The 22700-nt window shown below is 39.2% G+C and overlaps 2 protein-coding genes across 6 annotated transcripts in view; one reads left to right on the top strand and one right to left on the bottom strand.

Annotated features, from left to right (window-relative positions):
* The window catches only part of elovl1b (ELOVL fatty acid elongase 1b), a 35522-nt gene extending 34057 nt beyond the window's left edge, over nucleotides 1-1465 (top strand). For all 4 annotated transcript variants that reach the window (XM_039655548.2, XM_039655552.2, XM_039655550.2 and 1 more), the window contains one exon: nucleotides 602-1465. In XM_039655548.2, the coding sequence (XP_039511482.2) occupies nucleotides 602-946 (345 nt within the window). In that variant the 3' untranslated portion in view covers nucleotides 947-1465. The remainder of the gene's footprint in view (nucleotides 1-601) is intronic.
* zfyve9b (zinc finger, FYVE domain containing 9b) lies at nucleotides 1049-22658 on the bottom strand. 2 transcript variants are annotated; one of them, XM_039655546.2, is made up of 16 exons: nucleotides 20953-22658; nucleotides 17959-18520; nucleotides 17783-17882; nucleotides 17560-17693; nucleotides 16959-17073; nucleotides 15433-15555; nucleotides 15052-15207; nucleotides 14730-14960; nucleotides 12814-12896; nucleotides 12606-12710; nucleotides 12251-12401; nucleotides 10989-11069; nucleotides 10703-10865; nucleotides 10524-10629; nucleotides 5108-5284; nucleotides 1049-4125 (listed from the first exon to the last, which is right to left on the bottom strand). In XM_039655546.2, the coding sequence occupies exons 2-16, from the start codon at nucleotides 18412-18414 to the stop codon at nucleotides 3964-3966; spliced, it is 2343 nt and encodes a 780-aa protein (XP_039511480.2). In that variant the 5' UTR covers nucleotides 18415-18520; nucleotides 20953-22658; the 3' UTR covers nucleotides 1049-3963. The 2 variants fall into 2 exon arrangements, with proteins under 2 accessions (XP_039511480.2, XP_039511481.2); XM_039655547.2 differs by having other exon boundaries at nucleotides 14730-14957; nucleotides 20953-21305.
* Nucleotides 22659-22700: the final 42 nt, after the last annotated feature.

The raw sequence follows: 22700 nt of genomic DNA on the forward strand, positions 1-22700 counted from the left end.
CATTTTTTAAAGTTTTATAAGCTCAAATGGTCGCCTTGCTCTGTTCTGTGATGCGCGTTCATGACTCTCCAATTCGAACTCGTTTATCAAAATGAGCAAATCTTTTTTCGTGTCATTTGGTTCATTCAACAAACAAAATGAACGAATTTACTCGGAAAAAGATTTGTTCATTTTGATGAACGAGTTCGAACAGGAGTCACGAACAGAGCAAGGCAACCACTTGAGCTTATAAAACTTAAACTTTATTTTTATTTTTTTTCATCGTCTGGAATCGTTTAAAGCCCTTTGAACAGTTTGCACTGAAACTCTCTTTTGGATCTTGAACCGTTTGGTTCCCACTGAAGTCCATTATATGGAGAAAATCCTGGAATGTCTTCATCAAAAACCTTCATTTCTTTTCGACTGAAGAAAGAAAGACATGGACATCATATAAAAGCTACTCCTTTAAATAGTCGCAATATTTTTTTTTATTCTGTGGTGAAACAAGCTTTGATAACTCTGAACAGGTGTTGTTTGGAAAGAGCTGCATTAATATTACACATTTAATTTTGTTTTCCACAAACTATCCCCAAAACTCAGACTTCCTTACTCTTCTCAACAGATTCAGTTTGTGTTGGTGTCTCTTCATGTAACCCAGTGGTACTTCATGGAGAGCTGCGACTACCAGGTGCCTCTGTTCATTCATCTCATCTGGATGTACGGGACCTTCTTCTTCGTGCTATTCTCGAACTTCTGGTACCAGGCGTACGTGAAGGGCAGGAGGCTACCGAAGAACACCCAACAGCTCACCCAGAACGGCAAGGCTAATGGATCCACCACCACCACAGTGGCCAACGGCTCGTCGCTAGTTTCAAACGGCCATGGCGTACATGCAAACGGCCAGAGCAACGGGAAGAAGCACCATGAGAACGGAAGCACTCTCAACGGCAAGATGAAGAATGCCTGAGAAGCTGAGCTCAGGAGAAGACCCAAAACGGATGACCAGGAGAACCTGCAGAATGGCACTATGGAGTCCAAAGAGTGTTTTGGGACCTTTCATTTTCAAATCTTGTTTTTTTTTTATGTGTACATTAAATAAGTACATACATGGGGATATGAATGCCTTTAACCCCATTTGTATATTTTTTGTCATAAATTAATCTAAAAAATAATTATTGAGTAAAATGTATGAAGAGAAGAGGAAAAGGTCCTGACTTGATGCATCCTTCGCTGATGTTGCTCAACAGAACGAATTCACAGATGCCCCCCCCCCCCCCACACACACACACACAGATCTGTGTGTCTTTCATACTCCCCCCAATAGCAGACACTGTACAGTCAACATCAGTAAACTTGAATTACATCTGTAAATAGTTTTACCTATTGAAACTAACCCCGTTGAGACTAACGGGATTGATACGTTACGTTAAATATCGTTACTATTGAAATAAATACAAAAAATAAATCATTTCCATTTTAAAATACAGTTATCTGTTTATTTCATGTAAGTTATGCTGTTCAATGGCACATTGTAGTTCCTCCTCCAATAAAATCCATGCAGGTCAGGAATTTGACCTACAATTCCAGCTGACATTCCCACAAGGTATTTGGCATCTCCAAAGCAAATGGTTGACATATTAAAATACTTTTTGTATAACATTTTGTCATCTACAAGATTGCAGGTGTTTAGGATTTAGGATTCATCAGCCATTCGGTCGGCTTCCATCGGATGTGGTTTATGAAGAAACGCAGTGTGTGTGCATGCCGCACTTCTTCATAATCTGCGTCTGTCATCTCGAGTATGTGCAGCATGTTGGATGTAAACAAAAAGTCCATTCAGTTCCTGAAAAGCAACAGAGGAAGACCAGATGGGCAAGCGTCCTACGCCGTATGTGTGCGAGGGAGAAGAGGTCGTGTGGGAACAAATGACTTCAAGCTCACAGTGCACGAGAGTTTGTGCGTATAGTTTGCACTCCTGTTTATCCAAGCTTCGCCTTTGTTTGGCTAAATTCCTTTCGTCTTTTTTTTTCCCAGCAGGTGTGCGTTAATGTAGGGCAGAGTTCAGGGCGCTCCTCTCGGCAAGTTGGGAGAAGAGGGCGTTTACATGGGATTTGTACAGTGACTCAGAAGGATGTCATCCTCATGCCTATTTCGTGAATCGTCACAGCTACAATGAGTTCTACATGTGGAAGACTGAAGAAACCACGTCTCTCTCTCCAATATCAGGTCATGCTAATAAAAGTCATTTGCTCAAGAATCATGTTTTATGTCACACTTTGGTCCTCGTTTACCAGAATCTGGCCTTAGGTTTCATTTTTTTTTTTCTCTAACCAAACCAAGGTCTCTAGGAGGAGTCCAGACTACAGAATAAACTACAGACAGCTACTTCGATTTGTCACAGATGATCCGTGGGTGATGACTAGAGGTCGACCGACAATAGGTTTTGCTGATACCTGTAACTAAGAAATCAATGTTTAAAGGACATTTTTTTTAATCGGATGAATGAATGCGAACATCTTTAACCAGTATAATTACTGACTGGTTGAAGTCAGTACTGTTAATACTGAAGTTAATAAAGTTGCAATAATTGGTAAAAAGATTTAAATGTGATTTTGAGGACTAAAGTCATAACTACAAGAAGGTTGCTACTGTGAGATAGAAAGTCACGATTAAGAAAAATAGTTGCAATAGTGAGATATGAGGTCGCAGTTACTTTTTACTGTGAATAGAAATTGGCACAATTATGAGAAATGCCGCAATTACGAGAAATATAGTCGCACACGAAAGCTATAAAGTTACAACAGCAAAATCAAGAGACAAATAGATGCAAAGGTGTAAAATAAGGCCACAATTATGAGTAGTTCACTTTTAAAAAAAACTTTTGCTGATAATTTACTCACCCCCATGTCATCCAAGATATCCATGTCATTCTTTCTTCAGTCGAAAAGAAATTAAGGTTTTTGATGAAAACATTCCAGGATTTTTCTCCATATAATGGACTTGAATGGGAACCAAACGGTTCAAGATCCAAAAGACCGTTTCAGTGCAAACTGTTGAAAGGGCTTTAAACGATTCCAGATGATGAATACGGGTCTTATCAAGTGAAACGATCGCTCATTTAATAAATAAATAAAGTTTCAAATGGTCAATTGTCAACTTGCTGTTCTGTGATGCGCGTTCGTGACTCTCCTGTTCGAACTTGTTCATCAAAATGAGCGAATCTTTTTTCGTGTCATTTGGTTCATTCAACAAACGAAACGAGTTGACTCATTTTGAAAACGAGTTCGAACAGGAGAGTCACAAAAGTGCATCACAGAACAGAGCAAGGCGAACATTTGAGCTTATAAAACTTAAACTTTTTTTTTTTTAAAAGAGTGATCGTTTCGCTTGATAAGACCCTTATTCATAGTCTGGAATCGTTTAAAGCCCTTTCAACAGTTTGCAATTTGCACTGAAAGTGTCTTTTGGACCTTGAACCGTTTGGTTCCCATTGAAGTCCATTATATGGAGAAAAATCCTGGAATGTTTATCACACACTTAATTTCTTTTTGACTGAAGAAAGAATGACATGGATATCTAGGATGGCATGGGGGTGAGTAAGTAGTTGTTTTTTTTTTTTTTTTTAAAGTGAACTACCCCTTTAAGTCAAAATATTCATAATAGTGAGACATGAAGCTGCAATCACAAGACAAGTCGTACGTGTTACTATTAAGATTACTGTTACGACCTGTTACTGGTGTCGATCAATCAGCAAAAACGATACATCAGTCGACCTCTAGTGATGACGCAGCAGTTTTTAAAGCCATTTGATGTTGTAACCCCCGACATTTTCACAGTGAGCAGTGGGGTATTGAATAAACTACTAAAATAAGCTGCCCCATGGGGACATCTACTACATTCCACCCTCAAATTATACTAAACTCAAAGGTTATACTCATGAGGTTTCTGGGAGTGTTGGCACATGTGACAGTGGGTGGTCCGTCTCTATGACGTATCCTCCAGAATATAGAAGATGAGCTCTAGCTGGCAGGCGGCGAGACCCTGGTACTGAGAGTTACTCTGCACCACGGACATTAATGATTGGTTAAGACAGTCCTGGTACGGAGCTGGAAGGCGTTGACCGTTACCGCCTGCCAAAAACTCCATCTGAAAGATTAAAGAAGAAAAAAAAAATGAAGATAATATAGATTAAGAGCCCCATATATCTAATCAAATACAGCACTATTAAAATAAAGTAGAACACTGGGGAGAATGTCAGATACGTAACACTCACATGCTACACTCCTGACCTGCCCTTACATAATACTGAACTACAGTAATTAAAACAGCTCAAGTGTACAGTTGAATCTATGATTAAATTTCAGATTGAAAAAAATAGTTCTAAGTATGCGTAAAGGAGTAATAAAACGGTAGTCAACTAGCAGACTTGGAAAAGTCAATAGATGAAATACAGTATATGAAAAGAGAAAAGTAGTTCTTTTGAAGAATGAAGGCAGAAATTTTGTAAATATAAATGATTAATTATCAACAATAACTACATTTATTTAGTGTAAATTGTTCCATTTTAATTTAATATGACTTTTTTAACAATAAATACAGACTAATTTCTTGAGATGGCGTGTGTGTCACGCCAATTCGTATTTCCATTGTTGGCGTGCTATCAACACGCATAATCGCCTTTTTAGCGTGTTTATCAACGCCGATGACTTTAACGTTATTACTGTATATATAAATATATGACCTACCCCAACCCCGTCCCTAAACCTACCTGTCACTGGGGTTAATAACATTTATGAGTCTTCCCCTACCATCCTAAGAAAGTAGATCTACATTTTGCTTCGTTTCGCTCGTACGTTTAACGGCGTGTGCATACACGCGGAATCACTTGGACATTTAACGGCGTAGACATACACGCAAAAGATGACGGTTCGTTTCGGCATGGACATACACGCAGATAGCTCAAAATGCATATACAGTAGATAACACATGTTTACGCAAAGTCATGATGCCATGCTGCTAAATAAATAAATTGTTATTGTTGATATATAACGGTTTATTTCTGTGTTTAATAAAATACCTCGATGGAGGGGGGGCATCACAGCTGTGGACATAATTATCGCCATCTCACCTTCTGGCCATCCAGAATTACTCTCAATGCCAGTTTGGTCATGCCGTCCTCCTTCAGCAAACAGAGAGACTGGCACAGCGCCAAGCAGAATGCCCGTGCAAGACGTTCTGATAGGCGGTTGTGGCTGGTGTGGTTATTAAGACCATTTGGATGTTGGTCTTTCAGCAAGTAAAACACCTGTGACATCAAAACATGAATTAACCAATTGTTGAAAGTGGCTCTCAGAAGCTTTTTTTTGTTAGGAAGATTTTGTTTATATATAATGGTTATATTCAGGGCTTGATGTGAACTGTCTTGCTCACGGTCACTGTGGCTAGTGGTTTTCCGAAGTCACTACCCACTCAGCATTTTCACATGGCCACAATTTTGACAGACACCATAGAGAAAAACCGCCATATAATATTTTAAGTATTAATCATAATTTGGCAGCAGGCATATTAAACTGCTGTCACTTTAAGACCTGGATCCATTACACTGTTTTATATAGACAGTATAGTGCCTTTATGAACACTCACTTTGGGTGTGAGCCCAAAATCTGCGGGAAGGAGTAAAATTATGTTCAATACGCACAATCCCACGCCAAAATTCATCATCCGGAGCAAATGAAACGAGTGAGTAAAGGCTAAAGAGAACTTTTTTTGAGTGTGGGTCAAATCGCTTTTGGGATTAGAAAGCGCGCAGCTGGTATTGTAGTATCGCTATGTATCAAAAAAAAAAAATTTCTTAAAACACTAGATTGCACTTAGTCTATAACTTCAGATGCCTTTTTGAAAGACTGCAATTAAAAAATGTATGTGATATAAAATTCAACCTGCCAAAGTGGGTATTACTAGTGACATGACACCGCTGAAAGCAGTGGTTATATTAAACGGATAGTTCACTTTGAAATTAATTTTTGATATGTTTTAGCTTACCTCAAGGGCATCCAAGATGTAGGTGTCTTTGTTTCCACAGTATTTTCAATTTTGACATTTTTAGGTCAAAGAACGGTTTGACCTAAAAAATATCAAAATTGAAAATACTGTTGATGTGAGGTAAATACGTAAATATATGCTGCTCTCTTTCTTCTCAACAATAAAATAAACACGCAGCAAAAATGACAGCGATGAGAAAACAGCACTTGAGAAAGCATCAGGTAATAGCGATTTGGATGTTTGCACGAGCACTGCAATTCAACACGCCAGCCAAGTAGTCGCATCACGTATACAGCACTTCATGCAATAGAATGCTTTAAACCAAACAGCTTTACAGTATTAAACATGAAAAAACAGCATCTGTGTTGCTTTCTATTAGAATAACACTTCAATTTCTACATAAAAAGCAGCTCTCCAGTTTTTGTTTCCACTCGCGGACATCTGACCGACAGACTCAGCAGAGGAAATATGAAACAGAAGATTTCCATGTGAAAAAGGGCAGAGCGCACATACCCATTACGTACTCGCCACAGACTAATGGCAGCTTCGGCAAGCTGTTTCAAACTCCCGAAACAAACTCTAAACGATCTTTGTTTTGGCTTGATTTTGTACAAAATGATGTCACACCAGTTTGTTATTCGATTTCGCTTGTGCCTTTGAGGTGTTTTGAGCCTGGTCCTGTCAACACTGCATTGGCTCCCTGTTAAACATTGCATACATTTTAAAATCTTGCTAATAACTAAATGTTTTAGTTCCCCACTATTGAGTGATCTCTTAAAAGGATACTCCACTTATTTTTTTGGAAATAGGCTCATTTTACAACTCCCCCAGAGTTAAACGGTTGAGTTTTACCATTTTCGAATCCATTCAGCCAAAGAATATCAGTAACCAGCAGTGTTGGGTAAGTTGCTCTAAAAAAGTAATTAATTACTAGTTACTAATTACCTCTTCAACAATGTAATTAGATTACTGCACAAATTACTCTCTCTAAAAATTATTTAATTACTTTTAATTACTTATTGTAATGATCCCTTGTTGTCCGCCCCGTGTTTCACTGTCTTCGTGTTAAAACTACATTTCCCATGATCCCCAGCACTCATCACTGCCAGCCCTGTGTCATTGTGCTCACCTGATTGTAGTTTGTCATCATCATGTCTCCAGTGTATTTAAACCCTGTTTGTTCTCCATTCCCTTGTCGATCGTTGATGTTTGTGGACGCCTGTTTCCGTGCTCTTCCTCATGTTTATCCTGCCTGTGCTACCTTTGATGTTTTCCGTGTTTGCGGTTTGTTTCCCCATCGTGGGTATTTCCTTTGTTTGTATTTTGTCCTTTTAGTTTTCACTGTTATTAATAAATCACTGCATTTGGATCCAACCCCTTGTCTGCCTCCTCCTGCATCGTGACAGAACGATCGACCTATAATGGATCCAGCAGCGGTTTTCATCGAACTGGCCCAGGCTGATCTGACCGTTTGCGAGTACTCGCGTCTCTTCTCCACAGTCGCCATCTACTCCGGGTTCAACGACGCTACCCTGAAGACCATCTACTGGATCGGGTTACCATCAGCCCAGTGTTGGGAAGCGCCAGAACACGGAGACCACACGTGGAGGGAGTACGTGAGTCTCGTCTTAAAGAAACTCGCGCCCGACGAACCACCCTTCGAGATCCCGGTTTTCGAGCCAGAGCCCACGCCTGCCATGGTCAGCGAGCCAGAGCCCATGCCTGCCACGGTCAGCGAACCGTTAGCCCCCGATGTCAGTGAGCCAGCGCCTGTCGCCTCGGCCGTCAGCGAGCCAGCGCCAGTAGCCTCCGACGTCAGCGAGCCAGCGCCTGTCGCCTCCGACGCCAGCGAGCCAGCGCCTGTAGCCTCGACCGTCCCTGAGCCAGCGCCTGTAGCCTCGACCGCCCCTGAGCCAGCGCCTGTGGTCTTGTCTGTCCCAGTGCCAGTAGCCATGACCGTCCAAGAGCCAGCGCCAGTAGCCGTGACCGTCCAAGAGCCAGCGCCTGTAGCCATGACCGTCCAAGAGCCAGCGCCTGTAGCCATGACCGTCCAAGAGCCAGCGCCAGTAGCCGTGACCGTCCAAGAGCCAGCGCCTGTAGCCATGACCGTCCAAGAGCCAGCGCCAGTAGCCGTGACCGTCCAAGAGCTAGTGCCAGTACCCGAGCTTTCCAGAGCTACGCCTTCTGAGCTTTCCAGAGCTCCGCCCTCAGAGCTTTCCAGAGCTCCGCCTTCCAAGCTTTCCATGCCTCCCAGAACTCCGCCTCCCGAGCTTTCCAGAGCTCCACCTTCCGAGCCCTCGGAGCTTTCCAGAGCTCTACCCTCCGAGCTTCCTGAGCCTCCCAGAGCTCCGCCTCCCGTGCTTTCTAGAGCTCCGCCTTCCGAGCCTTCCGAGCTTTCCAGAGCTCCGCCCTCCGAGCTTTTCAGAGCTCAGTCTCTCGAGTCTCCCAGGGCTCCTTCCCCCGAGCCTCCCAGGGCTCCGCCCCTCAAGCTTCTCGAGCCTCCCAGGGCTACGTCTCTCAAGCCTCTAGAGCGTCCTACGGCTCTGCCTCCTGAGCCTCTCTCAGCTCCGTCTCCAGAACCTCATGAGCCTCCTACGGCTCCGCCCCCAAAGCCTCCTGAGCCTCCCACGGCTCCACCTCCTGAGCCTCCAGAGTTTCCTAAGGCTTTTCTCCCGGAGCCTCCTACGGCTCCGCCTCCAGAGCCTCCTATGGCTCTGCTCCCAGACCACCCAAACCTGTCCTTGCCCTGTGGCCAGCTCCCAGGCCTCCTGAACCGGTCCCTGTCCTGTGGCCACCTCCCAGGCCCCCTGACCCAGTGCCCTTTGTGCCCCCCTGGACTGCCTGCCTGCCCTCTGTGCCCCCTTGGACTACCTGTCTGCCCCTCGTTGCCCCCCTGGACTGTCTATCTGCCACACGTTGCCCCCTTGGACTGCCTGTCTGTTTTCTGTGCTCCCTTGGATTGCCTGTCTTGCGTCCCTTTGGTTTTTCTAATTGTCCCTTGTATCTCCTTGGTTTGTCTCTGTTTCCTTTGTGCCCCCCTTCATCTGTCTGTTTTCCCCCGGGTCTACCCCCTCACTCCTTGGTCTTTTTGTTCTTGTTGTTGGTTCTTCGGGTCTTTTCCCCTCTAGGACCGTCTGGAATCCGGTCCTTTTGAGGGGGGCCTATGTAATGATCCCTTGTTGTCCGCCCCGTGTTTCACTGTCTTCGTGTTAAAACTACATTTCCCATGATCCCCAGCACTCATCACTGCCAGCCCTGTGTCATTGTGCTCACCTGATTGTAGTTTGTCATCATCATGTCTCCAGTGTATTTAAACCCTGTTTGTTCTCCATTCCCTTGTCGATCGTTGATGTTTGTGGACGCCTGTTTCCGTGCTCTTCCTCATGTTTATCCTGCCTGTGCTACCTTTGATGTTTTCCGTGTTTGCGGTTTGTTTCCCCATCGTGGGTATTTCCTTTGTTTGTATTTTGTCCTTTTAGTTTTCACTGTTATTAATAAATCACTGCATTTGGATCCAACCCCTTGTCTGCCTCCTCCTGCATCGTGACACTTATTACTTTCACTATCCCATTTCAATCTCAACCAGCTGAATAATACAAGAATAGACATGAATCTGTTTTAATTATTTCAAATAAATACTATAAAATTGCATGAATTATCCTTAAACTGACCAAGGTGAAGAAGGTTACATTATAAAAATATACTTTTTAACATCAGACTATACATTTTGGTGTTAAACCCACTATTGTTTTATATCTGATCTCATGACATTTCACACTTTTTTCATACATATTTTACAACAATTCATACGAATTTGTACGAGTGCGGTCGTGCGATTTAGACACTTCATAAAATGTATACGAATCGCTGTGAGATCGGATTGATCCATACACAGTATTTACCTCAATTACATCAGAAGTAACTGTAATTAAATTACAGATAAATGAAGAGTAATCCCTTCCTTTACATTTTCAAGGGAAAAGTAATTAAATTACAGTAATTAGTTACACCCAACACTGGTAACCAGACAGTTTCTGGTCCCATTGACTTCCATAGTATATGTTTTTTCCTACTATGGAAGTCAATGGGACCAGAAACTGTCTGGTGACTGATATTCTTCGGCTGAATGGATTCGAAAATGGTAAAACTCAACTGTTTAACTCTGGGGGAGTTGTAAAATGAGCCTATTTCCAAAAAAAAAGTGGAGTATCCCTTTTACAATGACAAAAGTCCTTCACGTCTATTGTTATCTATCTCAAAATTACGGTACAAAAAATTACAATAATCAACCGCAGGCGGTAAATCCTTTTCCTAATTAGCACCAAAACTCTGGAACGCTCTTCCTAACATTGTTCAGGAAGCAGACACACTCTGTCAGCATACGATAATGTTACAGAAGGAACGCATGAACAGAAACGTTAAAATACTTATTCTGCTTGGAGCGAACCAACTGATTTTTCCCCCCTTTTTCAAGCCCAAACACAAGCATGTTCAGTGTTTACCTCAGTCCAGCGTATGAGCTTCCCATTGGCTTTATATTCTAAGCGCTGATGGGTCTTGATGTTTGTGAGAGATTCCATAGACTTTCCATCAATGGGGCTGATAATGCTGTGAGATACAAGACAGAATGAGTGGCAACTAGCACAGATTTAAACTTATTCTACTATATATGTATATTTACCCTTTATTAAAGCGCGGCTCTTCATCCTGCCACTGAATGTGCACATTTTCCTGCCTCTCTGCAGGGTGGAGTTTTCCACAGGTGACTGTGAAGTCTCTCATGTCCCGTAGAGATCGGCGTAACTCGCCCATGGTCTCCATGGTAACCTGCACCATCAAGCCATCTGGAATGATAAGCAGACACATGGGATATAGCCGAATAGATAGAATGTAGATAGAAAGGCATTAATATTAAATAAATGTTGAAGTTAGAAACAAGAAACAATAGGAATGAACAAATCTTTAACCTTCTACAATGCTGGACTTGGCCAAGTACCCTGATGAAGGTTTGAGCGCTCCACTGAACACAAAAAAACACGAGCCGGTGACTGAAAGGTGAACAGAAACAAAGATTTGAAATTCAGTGAGAGCAATCCAGTCAACATAGAATACAACAAACGATTGAACACTTGCAAATGAACGCACTTTCCAAGACTGTCAGACAGCGCCCTCATGTGAGTGTTTAAGGAAAGACGCTATTGTATCAGTCCTTTCATGTGTACATTCACAAACGTGTTGTCTTTTGTTTGGGTCATATATTAAATAATGAGATAATATTAAATCATTTATAAAGTCATTTTTGCTCTACATTTTAGTGAATGTATGAAGTTTACACGGGTGTCCTAGCTGATTAACCACAATATGTCAACCGTATTGCCCTATTCAGACGGTTTCGAACGAGGGAAGTAAGGTCATTTCTGATTTCCCTGCCAAACATCAATCCAAAATCATTTTATAAATGCTTTTTGACCACTGCCAAGTACCATACAGTATCTGCTGCAGTGATGTGCAAGCATTTCAAATATGGAGCCTTTCATTATTCTGGATACTTTTGAAATGGTCCATTATTATAGTATTCAATAAATATTTACTATATTATATACTTTTCTATACATTTCAAATCATTTTACTAGTCGAACAAATACCTAGGTCAAATGTATGACATGACATCCATAATTAAAATAAAAACAGAGCATGTCAATTTTCCCATTTTAAAATAGGATATTTAAATAGTTTACTATTAATAAATGAAATATAAATGTATTAATTGTCTAAGCAATAACGTTTTGTTTACAGCTGACAATCATGTGACTGACCAAGTGAGCAGTGCATTCCCGGGTTCGTAGGATGATATTTGCTCCTTCACGAGAACAAACCGCCATCTGAAGATGCGTTCACGCCATGATGTGATTACCATAATCACAAGATTCCCGTCACGTCCTCGTAGAAACCGTAATTACAAGTTGATGACAATCAATTATCGTCTGAATAGGGCTTAAGAACATGTTCCACAAAGTCTGTAAAACCAGTACCATTTCAACCTTAATTTTGTGAAATGATTTGCTTGAAAAATATGTTTGCGCTACCTTTCTTGAAAATAAAACATTTGTTCAGCTGTAGGTGCAAAAAGTGTCCAGATAATTTTAGGGGCTCATGAAGATTTAAAAAGAGCCAACAGACATTCCAGTAGTGTCTAAGCTCACGCCGGTGTTGGGATGTTCTCGCTCACCTCTGCGGGGTTGGCTGTGAATGCTGATGGCCTGGGTCTGGTACTGTCCATCTGCCGTCTGCACGCAAATGAGATGAGAGTCGGCCTGCTCATTAAAGCAGGCGCCCAGGGCCAGCACTCTTTCATTAGACTTATTCAGAGCCTTCAGCAGCTAAAACACCAGCAGAAACAGAGACATGACACATTATACTGAGAAATGAAGGAATTATTACCTTAGGTTTGCCTATATCTATATGATAATCTTTCTGATACTCCAATACATTCTGACATTAAGTAAACCATCTACTGGCTTTGGACATGATACCATGGTACTCCTGATGCATTTTCTATTTTGAGCAGTTCATAGTTATGGTACCTCTGGATGACGTGTTTTAGGGATTCTTATGCAGGTGCTTCTAGCCTCTAGATCGACCACGAGCCCCGGCACCGTCGGCAGCGTGTAACGGTAAAAACGGAAATCCTTTGAAAGTCAAAACAGGATAAAAAAGACATTTAAAGACATCATACAAACTACATACGCTGTATGACAGGATATAATAAATGAAACAGGTCATTAGTCTCACCACTAAGAGCCTCATGATACTGTTGTTGACGGGTCCGAAGAGAGGCTCTCTGAAGCGCACACTGAACAAGGGACAGGGATAAACTACGGGGCAGCAGAACAAACAAACGACTCAGTGTACTTCCAGAGGTCAGGGGTCATTAAAATGATGCATACAGAGATTACGACTGATATTAGAGATTTTAAGATCGTATGCTGCATCTCAATTAGCATTTTATCCAAATAATAAATAGCTAGTTATGTAAATAGTTAACCCAAATCATATTTAAAAATAAGTCTAAGATTCACCAAGGCTTCATTTATTTGATCCAAAATACAATAAAACATTAAAATTGCTAAATATTATTACAATTTAAAATAGCTGTTTTCTATTTTGTTACATTTTTAAATGTATTTTTTTCTGTGATGGAAAAGAAATCTTATGAATCATTATAAATGTCTTTCATGCAGGCCCGGCTCCAGATATGAGCTGAAAGGTGCAAGTGATATTCCAGGTGGGCGGGTCAGGAGGGGGATGGGGAGGGAGGGGTAATACTTTATTCTCACATGTCTGTTGATAAAATTTTATTATCAGGCATTTAGGGGAATTTTTAGGGTGTTTGTTTGTTATTGTTGTGTTTTCTGCATTTTTTTATATTTTTGTACATATTTTGGAACTATATATAATTTAGGGCTGTGCAAAAATTAATTGCGATTAATCGCATCCAAAATAAAAGTCTGTGTTTACATAATATATTTGTGTGTGCGCTGTATATAATTATTTTATATAAATAAATACCTATGCATGCATGTATATATTTAATAATTATTTGCATTTAAATTCTGCATATATATATATATATATATAAATAAAAAATCTATTTTATATAAATATAAATATTTTATATATGAATAACATATTTTCTTAAATATATACATACATGCATAGGTATTTATTTATACAAAATAATTATATACAGCGTATATATTTGTATAATATATTGTATAATATTATACAATATATTTGTATAATATATTGTATAATATTATACATAATTATATACAAAATAATTATATACACATGCATGTATATATTTAAGAATTATTTGCGCTTAAATTCTGTATATAAATACAAAATCTATATTATATAAATATTTTATATATGAATAACACATTTTCTTAAATATATACATGCATGTGTGTGTATTTATATATACAAAATAATTATATACAGCACACACAAATATGTATATATATATATATATATATATATATATATATATACTGTATATATACTGTGTGTGTATATATATACTGTATATGTGCATTTGTGATATTTTTTTGACCTCTTAACAGATCTTGTATCATCAATTAAGTAACTATAGATTTGATAAAAAGGAGCAGATCTTTTAAAATAACTATTTACATCAACTAAAACAAACTCGTTACTAACTTAAAATGCTAACATGTTCTTCATTTTTAAAATTTTTGTATATATATTTTGGAACCATTTAGTAACTATATATATATATATATATACGTATATATATAGATAGATATATAGATATATATAGGTAAACATGTTTATTTTTACAGTCTCTCTTTTTGCATTTGTAATATTTTTTGACCCCTTAACAGATCTTGTATCAATTAAGTAACTATAGATTTGATAAAAAGGGCATGTATTTTAAAATAACTATTTACATCAACTAAAACAAACTTGTTTTTCTACTATTTAGTAACTTTATATTATATATTTACAATTTAGTAACTTAATACTAACTTTATATTGTCGCTAAAAATTCAGCTTCAAAACTTCTTTCAGAAACATATCACATAAAACAAACACAAACATATAACAATCTCACCCACAGAAATGTTCTGTGTATCTACTATATCTACTAAATAATGTATCTTATTTTGAGACGGTTTTCTTACATCTGTACTCCGCTCCTAAACGCAGCATGAGTCTCAGTGGAAAGGCTTTGGCCCATGGAGCCTCGGCACGGAGCATGAGGAGTCCGAACAGGAAGGGCGGCACAGGTAGCGGCAGGCCCTCCAGAGACTGGAATGTCGGACGCACGTAAAGAAAGCCTGCATGCTCGTTATTACCCAGAAACCCCCGGGATACCAAAGAGTGACTTAGGTGATTCAGAAGCTTTCCTGCTGCTTGGAGAAACAGCAAAATCAAGATTTATCAAGTCATTGCTAATGTTTGATCAAAGTTTAATGGTCAAGTAATATCTGATACAAGTGTCACCTGTCTGGGCATCCCAGTAGATCTGAATGAAATGATTGAAAATATCCGTTGGGAATCTTTTCTCCTCAGGCAAACACTGCAGTAAAATGACCACTTCCGGCTGTCCAACAGCATGCATACCCTTCGACATAACACACCAGCACCGGCGGTTCACATCTACAGGAACACAAAATCACCACAGCGATCCACATGAATACACCAGCATATTATTATCAGATGTAACATGCACACACATCCTGAGAAAACACACACGTGATGGTTTGGAAATGACTGACTACACAGACTAGAACAGCTTCAATCACGATATAATATACCATACCGATTCGCACAGGTTCCACATGTCAAATCACCAAAAGCAAAAGTGAGACATTGGGAACATACAGCTGACAATCTTCACCACGGCCAGCAGGTTGGCGTTGAGCACAAAGACCAGAGGCTCTGCAAGACCCCTCTCCAACTCCTCTAAGAGTGACGACTCCGTTCTCTTCTCCTCCAGGGTATAGTCTGCAGAGAAAACACAAGCACCAGCCTCAAAAACCTCAAAATCACTTACAAACCTTCAATCAAATACTTTAGAAGTTTCACAAGTAAGCTTATGGTCCCACTGTATGCATTCATTATATGGAAAATCATTCTGTTCCACAGAAGAAAGTAATGAATGACGGATTGGGAAATGTCGGGCTGCTCTATACTAAAGTTTTCTAGTCAACTAGTAGTCGTTCATTTAAGAGATTAGTTAACTAATAGCATGTGTATATGAAGAGTTCAGATGCAAAAGCCTCTAAATGCCATTTGAAATTTTCTTCTTTAATGATGATTTTTGTCAAACTTGTATATTTAAGTTCAGTAATTTCACTTAAAATAACAATTAATAGGTAATTATCATTGCCATTTAAGTGAAATCACTGAACTAAAATATACAAGTTTGATAAAAATGATCATTCTAGAAGAAAATTTCAAATGGCACTTAGAGGCTTTTGCATCTGAACTCTTCATATATAGTAATGCCCCATAAATGAACTAAATTCGCTCAAGCGCACACATAAAGCTTCCCACAGCGCACAGGCAAAAGTATTAATTATGAATGTGTCGTGAAAAAACAGCAAGGAGACTGTCTAAATGTTTTAATTTATAGATTATGTTTTCAGATGCTGACTCAACATACGTTGTGGTCGCAGTATTTGCACGTTTCATACAGATTACATAATCTGAGAATATTTGTTTTCCACTATTTTGGTTGACAATCACTCGACATTTCAAGCTTTCTATAGAAATATTTCTCATGTCTGTGAGGCAAGTATAGACTGAGTTTGTTTTTTGACACGCTCAAGTTCATAGACACTGAGATGGCTGAAAGCGCATCCTGTTTGATTTATTTTACAAAGACACAGCGTTTTCTTGTTATTGTGAGTTTAAACAAATAAAAGTGCACCCTTTAATAGTTTCGTATCATGAATTACCAAAAATGTAGTATTTTAAGTTGTTTCTTCTGTTAGATCTTAATGCTTCAATCGATACCATATGTCACAGCATATTATTTAACAGACTGCATGTCTGTCAGGATCAGGAAGTGCCTTTATCTCAGGGTGTCCCTCAGGGGTCAGTTTTGGGTCCTGTTTTAGGAGAATTAAAACGAATATGATCTCCATCCACTCCGGCATATTAGTCCACACCAGCGTATTTTTATCTGCGTATTAGACGTCTCATTGACTTCCGTAGTAGGGCAAAAAATATACTATGGAAGTCAATGGGACCAAAAACGGTCTGGTTACTGATATTCTTCTAAATATCAGAAAATCGGCTGAATGGATTCGAAAACGGTAAAACCCATCTGTTTAACTCTGGGCGAGTTGTAAAATGAGCCTATTTCCAAAAAAAAAGTGGAGAAAATACAAAAAAATACATACCTCCTTTGACCCCTGTTGATGTCAGAATAGGGGGAAGGTCCTTTGGTGGAGTGGGTTTTGTGGCGTTGCTATTAAGATCTCTGACTTCATCTCCTGCTCTAATGTCAGTCACTTCCTACAGCAAATAAATAAATATGTGCATAAAATAACTGCACATAAAATTATACATAAAATAACTATACATAACTATACATAAAATAACTGTGCCATGAGGTAGAAAACCTTTTTTCTAAAGCTTATTTCAAGATATATATAAAAAACAGAAAATCCTCTATATTATGTCCTTATAAAGAGTATTGGGTTTAACTCATTACTAAGTAATTACTTACAGTAATTGAATTAATTTCCCCTTGAAAAAGCAAAAAAAAATAAAAAACGTATTATATATTTTTATTATTTTAATAAAATAATCGCAACATAATTATTATAAGAGTGTTTTTAAAGTGACATGAAGGTTTAAAGTGGATGAAGGTATTAAATTAAAAATAAGAATAAAATAAAAATCTAAATAGGGTCTTTATAAGAGTGTTTTGAACAAGTTACTTAAAAAATTCAAAGGAATAAATAAAATTAAAAAAAGCAGAAAGATCTCCCTTCATACCGCCTGAGCGAGCTCAGTCCTCTGTGTGTGAGACACACTCCTGTGAATGGGAGAGCTGTTGGCACTTCTACTTTCAGACTGGGGAAGGAGATTATCTGCAAACCAAACCTTCTTTTGGTCCTTGCGAAGAGTCCCTGGTAAAATGACATCATTATAACACTGTAACTAATGTGTAATAACAGTACATAAGCACATAAGTAGCGGAAACCATCACGACACTCACGGCTAATCAAAGTTGAATGACATGTGACACAGACTCGCCCCTCTTTCCCACCGAGATGAGTCAGCTTAAATCTCAGGTCACAGCAAACCACACAAAAAACCTGCAAACCAAACAGACTTTTCATGTTTTGAAGGTAAACAACAATTTGGTCACACAGAATCGCATCCATCTCTCACCTTCCCACATGCTCTGCAGTGATGACGTCTTTTGGTGAAGGAGAATTTGGATCCACATTTCATGCACGCTGGTGCTTGAGAATCAGGGACCCACTGAGGGGCCGTAGCGCCCAGGGAGCTGCAGCGCTGCACAGGCAGAGCACCTAGAGAACCCTTCCTCCCCCCAGAGTCAGCGTTCTTAGAGACGCTCTTATGCTCCTGGCATGACTCCAGCGTCGAGTCTGAGGGCTCCGCGCTCTCAGTGTCCTCCACAGGGGACGATGGGAGTCCCAGCACAGCCTCCAGGGGCTCCTGCTCATTCTCTGCCCGCTCTTTCTCTTCAATGACAGAGTCCTCTTTCAGACCAGGCCTCAGCTTGCGCTCGTCTAGCAGAGACTCGCTGGAGTCCTTGAGGGTGGAGTACCCGAATCGCCTCTCGCCCCACACAGACAGAGTGGCGGTCACTGCTTGCCTCATAGTCTCAGTGAAGGGAGCTCAACGCGAGAGGGTTGCTGATCATATTTTAGCCCACCCCGCGCTGTGTTTTATCCTCAGACCATCACGACATGGTCTGCACAAAGTCCTGCCAAAAGATGAGTCAGATGTATTAATTGCCAGCAGGTCGGTGGATTTGTCAGGGACTGCTTGGCCTCTATTTTATCATTTTTTATATTACAAGTTTTTTTTTTTTTATTATCAACATGATCAAAACGTTGCTAAAATTCCAGTTATACACAATCTGCATGCCAATATATTTTTAAAGCAAGTAAAAGGCCTTTTAGTATATTAGTAAAAATGTTCACTTTCAGGTCGTGGTACACACGTTTTTTGCTGTGAATTCATTTCTTTTTATTTTTTATAAATTAAACATAAGAATAACTTTTATATTGTTGGAAATATATATATATATATATATATATATATATATATATATATATATATATAGTGTGTATTTTAAGCCCCCACAATAAAAACGACAGATCTTTGATCATAAGCATTTAAATATCTTACGAATATTATTTTTGCTCAGTTCGGCCTCTGAATAAAATTAAGGTGTTTTTTCCTTCCTGGCTGAGACCTTTATAAGAGTTTTTTTTTTTTTAATTATTATAAAATTACTAAAAATTATATTATTATTTTTTAAAGCTAAAAAAGGTCAGTCTCCCTTTATCTATATGATAAACTTTATTATGTACAGCATACTTTCAATATATATACATCAATAGTATATGAGCCATAAAAACCAAATGTATAAAATATGATACTCAATAAAAAAAGAAATCCTTTTATTTTATTTGAAAAATTTAAGAGTTCAATAAACTCTTCCATTTAAAAACAAAGATTTTTCTGATTTCTCTTTTTGATTTATTTCATATGCCAGGCTTTACGTGGTTAAAAGGTAAAAAGGGAATGACTTATTGTATTAAAGTCATGATGAAACATAAATAGCAATCTTTTCTTTCATATATACTCTGTAAAAAAAATATTTTCAAGATTTGTTATCACAACATTTTTTCTTTTAAATCAACTTAAATACTTTATTTAGTTGAGATAACTTATTATTTTGAGTTTCTGATGATTAACTTAATCTCCTTCATTGTATTAACTCACTTTTTCCAGTTCAATCAACTTAAAAATTTAACCCAACCAGGTTACTTCATTTATTAAGTTAAACCAACAATATTTTTTTACTGCGTAGTGTCGTACAGCCAAATGGAATATTTATTAGTTTTTTTTAACTGCTTTTCCTTTTTAGTACACAGAGGAAAAATAACAAAATACAAAATAGAAAAAAAGTAAAATAAAAATAACAACAACAAAAAAAAAATAACAACGGTTGGATGAGGTCCTGAGTGTAACAGATTATTGAGAGAGAGAAAAAAAAATAATTAGAGTGGGGATTTTCATTAGTTCTTGATTGGATTTTGAGATGTTGGTGTTGCACTCAAAAAGTGGAGGGGCAGGATTTAGGGGACTAAAGGATTGAAGGAGTCCTGCATACTTAATTGCATATTTAATTGTGTTCAAATGCATCATTATGATGAATATGTATCATGCATACACCAGAGAGAACTCTGTTGTTTTCACCAGACGATCCAGTTGCAAATTTTGATTAGACTTTACATGGTCACTTTTCTCTTTTAAGATAAAATATGCATGGGTGAATTGTTTACAATTAGGTCTATAACATGCATTTACAGAACAGGTTATAAACAGTGTTCAGACACCGGTCCTGCATCACTATTTCACAGTGAGGATTTGCTGAGTGGGCAGAATGACTCGTCTGGGTGTATGCAGATATATTCACAATGATGCGTTTAAACACTCAATCCAAACACTAACACATTTCAATGTATATTCAATATAAAAATTCACAGACATAAAACAACCACTGCAAAAAAAAGTGCTGAGCAGCATTGCTTTCTGATTTAGAGTCAGTTTGTCGCCTCATCCCTAACTATAACCTACTACCAGCAACGCGACGCGACACACACTAGAACGCGTCGCGCGCTTGCAGTTATGTGACCGTTCAAGTCTGCACGTCGCACTAAAGTGTCAAAACCTTCTAGTTCTGTAATCTCCGTCGAATGTGAAATTGTTTTCCAAAAAGTTATCGTAGCGTCCGTTACCGCAGGAATGACAGAATGTGCGTTTGGTAATTCTCTCAGCACTGCATTGCAGACAAGCCGCCGCAACCTCCACACAAGATCTTGACGCCTTTGACATGGACACACACGATGCAGTGGTGGCTGCGATTCAGAATCTCTTCTGGTTAGCAAACGCATGTGTTCATGGCTGATGCACATCACTCTCGTCTGTGTCTGCTGGTGAGTGACTACAGCAATGCGACACAGTAACGTTACCGTCAACAAGAGCCAATTACCACATCCTCACTTTACAGTAACAAGCTCAGAGAGAAACCCCGAAAACTCCCTCAGGAATTATAGAGATGATGTAGCGCTCGATACTGACACATCTAAAGAATAAATTAAACGAATGTATGCAAGTATTTACCAGGATCTCTGCATCCCATCGCCACCTCAGTGTGCTGTTGACTTGTGCTCGCCATCAGAGGTCTGCCTGCCTGCGCGAGAGGCTAGCGGCGCTCGAGATGAACGCGCGTTCACAGGGGCGTCGCTATCACTTGAGAAGTCAAACTCGTCAGTGTGATCTCCTCTTTTTATTAATTATTAATATTGCCCTACTCTTGCTTTACTTGGGTAGACCTATCCTATATGATGGCAGCTAGGTCTCATTATGGCAGATATATATTCATTTTATTTGTACAATATTACCAACCTTAAAGGTGCAGTCACATTGGCGAAATGTCGCAGGTAAAAGTCACAGAAAAGAAAAGTCACTTTCAAACCAGCGTTTTGCTGGAACCGAATTTTTTTTTTTTTTTTACCGATTGCGTGAATTTCTTTTGGATTTCTGGATGCGCCTGCGCAAATTCGCCGAATATCGGTGAATGTGAACATATTTCACCATTCGTGTTCTGAAAAATTGCAAATTAATAAACAAATAATAAATCCTCTAAGGAAACAATGTTTTTGGTTAACTGCCTTAACGCTTTAGATGCATCTCTTATTCTCAAATGAATTCCAAATTAGAAAATGTCCTGTGTAAAGTGTGGTTATTTACAGTCAGTCAGCGAACTTTCGTGGGTGAAAAATCCAGTCATTTCAATAGAAATCCAAGCAATCTGGAATTTCTCAAGAGGGCGAAAGATTTCCAGATTTTGCACCGGGTTGGTCACACAACTTCTTTGCATTTACCAAGAGAAAATTGCTTGGTTTCAAAGTGACTTCTGTAATCTCTAAACTGGACAATGAGCTATTTTTCCTATACACTACAGTATCACAGGAAGTAGCAGCTGTGGTGTGAACATCATTTGACACTTTAACCATCTTTATTTTCAGTTTAGGACATTGCAAATAAATCTTATATATTTGCAGTTTCCACTTGACTGTCATGCTGTAATCAGAAAAAAAAAATCATTAAATATTATTAAAGGTTCTCTAAGCGATCTGGGGCCAAAACATTTTTTGTCACATACATCAAACGTCTCCTCACTATCGGCTACCTGCCTGTCCCCTAAACACACTGTAAAAAAACGCGGTCTCTGTAGACACCACAGGCTCCACAAACGGCAACAAAAACAATCATGTCTCACCCGGACCACGAAACCTAACAAACAGTGTTCCAGCCAATCACTGGCAAGAAGTATTTGAGGGTGGGTCTGGGGGGTTAGTGCGCGTGCACATGAAGGGGGTGTGTGTGTGAAGGAGAGAGAAGCATCAGAGGGAAGTTTGAAAAATGGCCGACACACGACCAAAGAGACGTCGTTCTGAAGAACAAATTAAAAAGAAGGAGTCGGATAAAGAACGTGCGAAGTTCCGAACTTACATCGGTAGCAAAGCTTTTGAACGATGGCGAGAACTCCGGCGGCAGAAGGGCTTCCAGTCCGACGTCAGGTTGCTCTGTTTTTGTTTTTGTTTTGGACAGGTGGGTAACGTTAAATTGTTTTTTTTTCTTCTAAATTGACGCTTATGTTCACCAAACCCACACAAGGATATAATTAGCTAGAAATGCACGTTCACAATTATTTCAGAAAGCACGGAAGGGAGGGGGAGGAGATGAGATGCGGAGGAGGGAGGGTCTAGCTAGCCTCCGATTTGTTTGAAAATATTCCGAACGTCAACACCCAGGATCGCTTAGAGAACCTTTAATCGTACAACACCATTTTGGCCAAAAGTAGT

Source organism: Pimephales promelas, chromosome 21 (genome assembly GCF_988280905.1).
Source record: "Pimephales promelas chromosome 21, fPimPro1.hap1.1, whole genome shotgun sequence".
In the NCBI taxonomy this organism is placed as follows: Eukaryota; Metazoa; Chordata; class Actinopteri; order Cypriniformes; family Leuciscidae; genus Pimephales; species Pimephales promelas.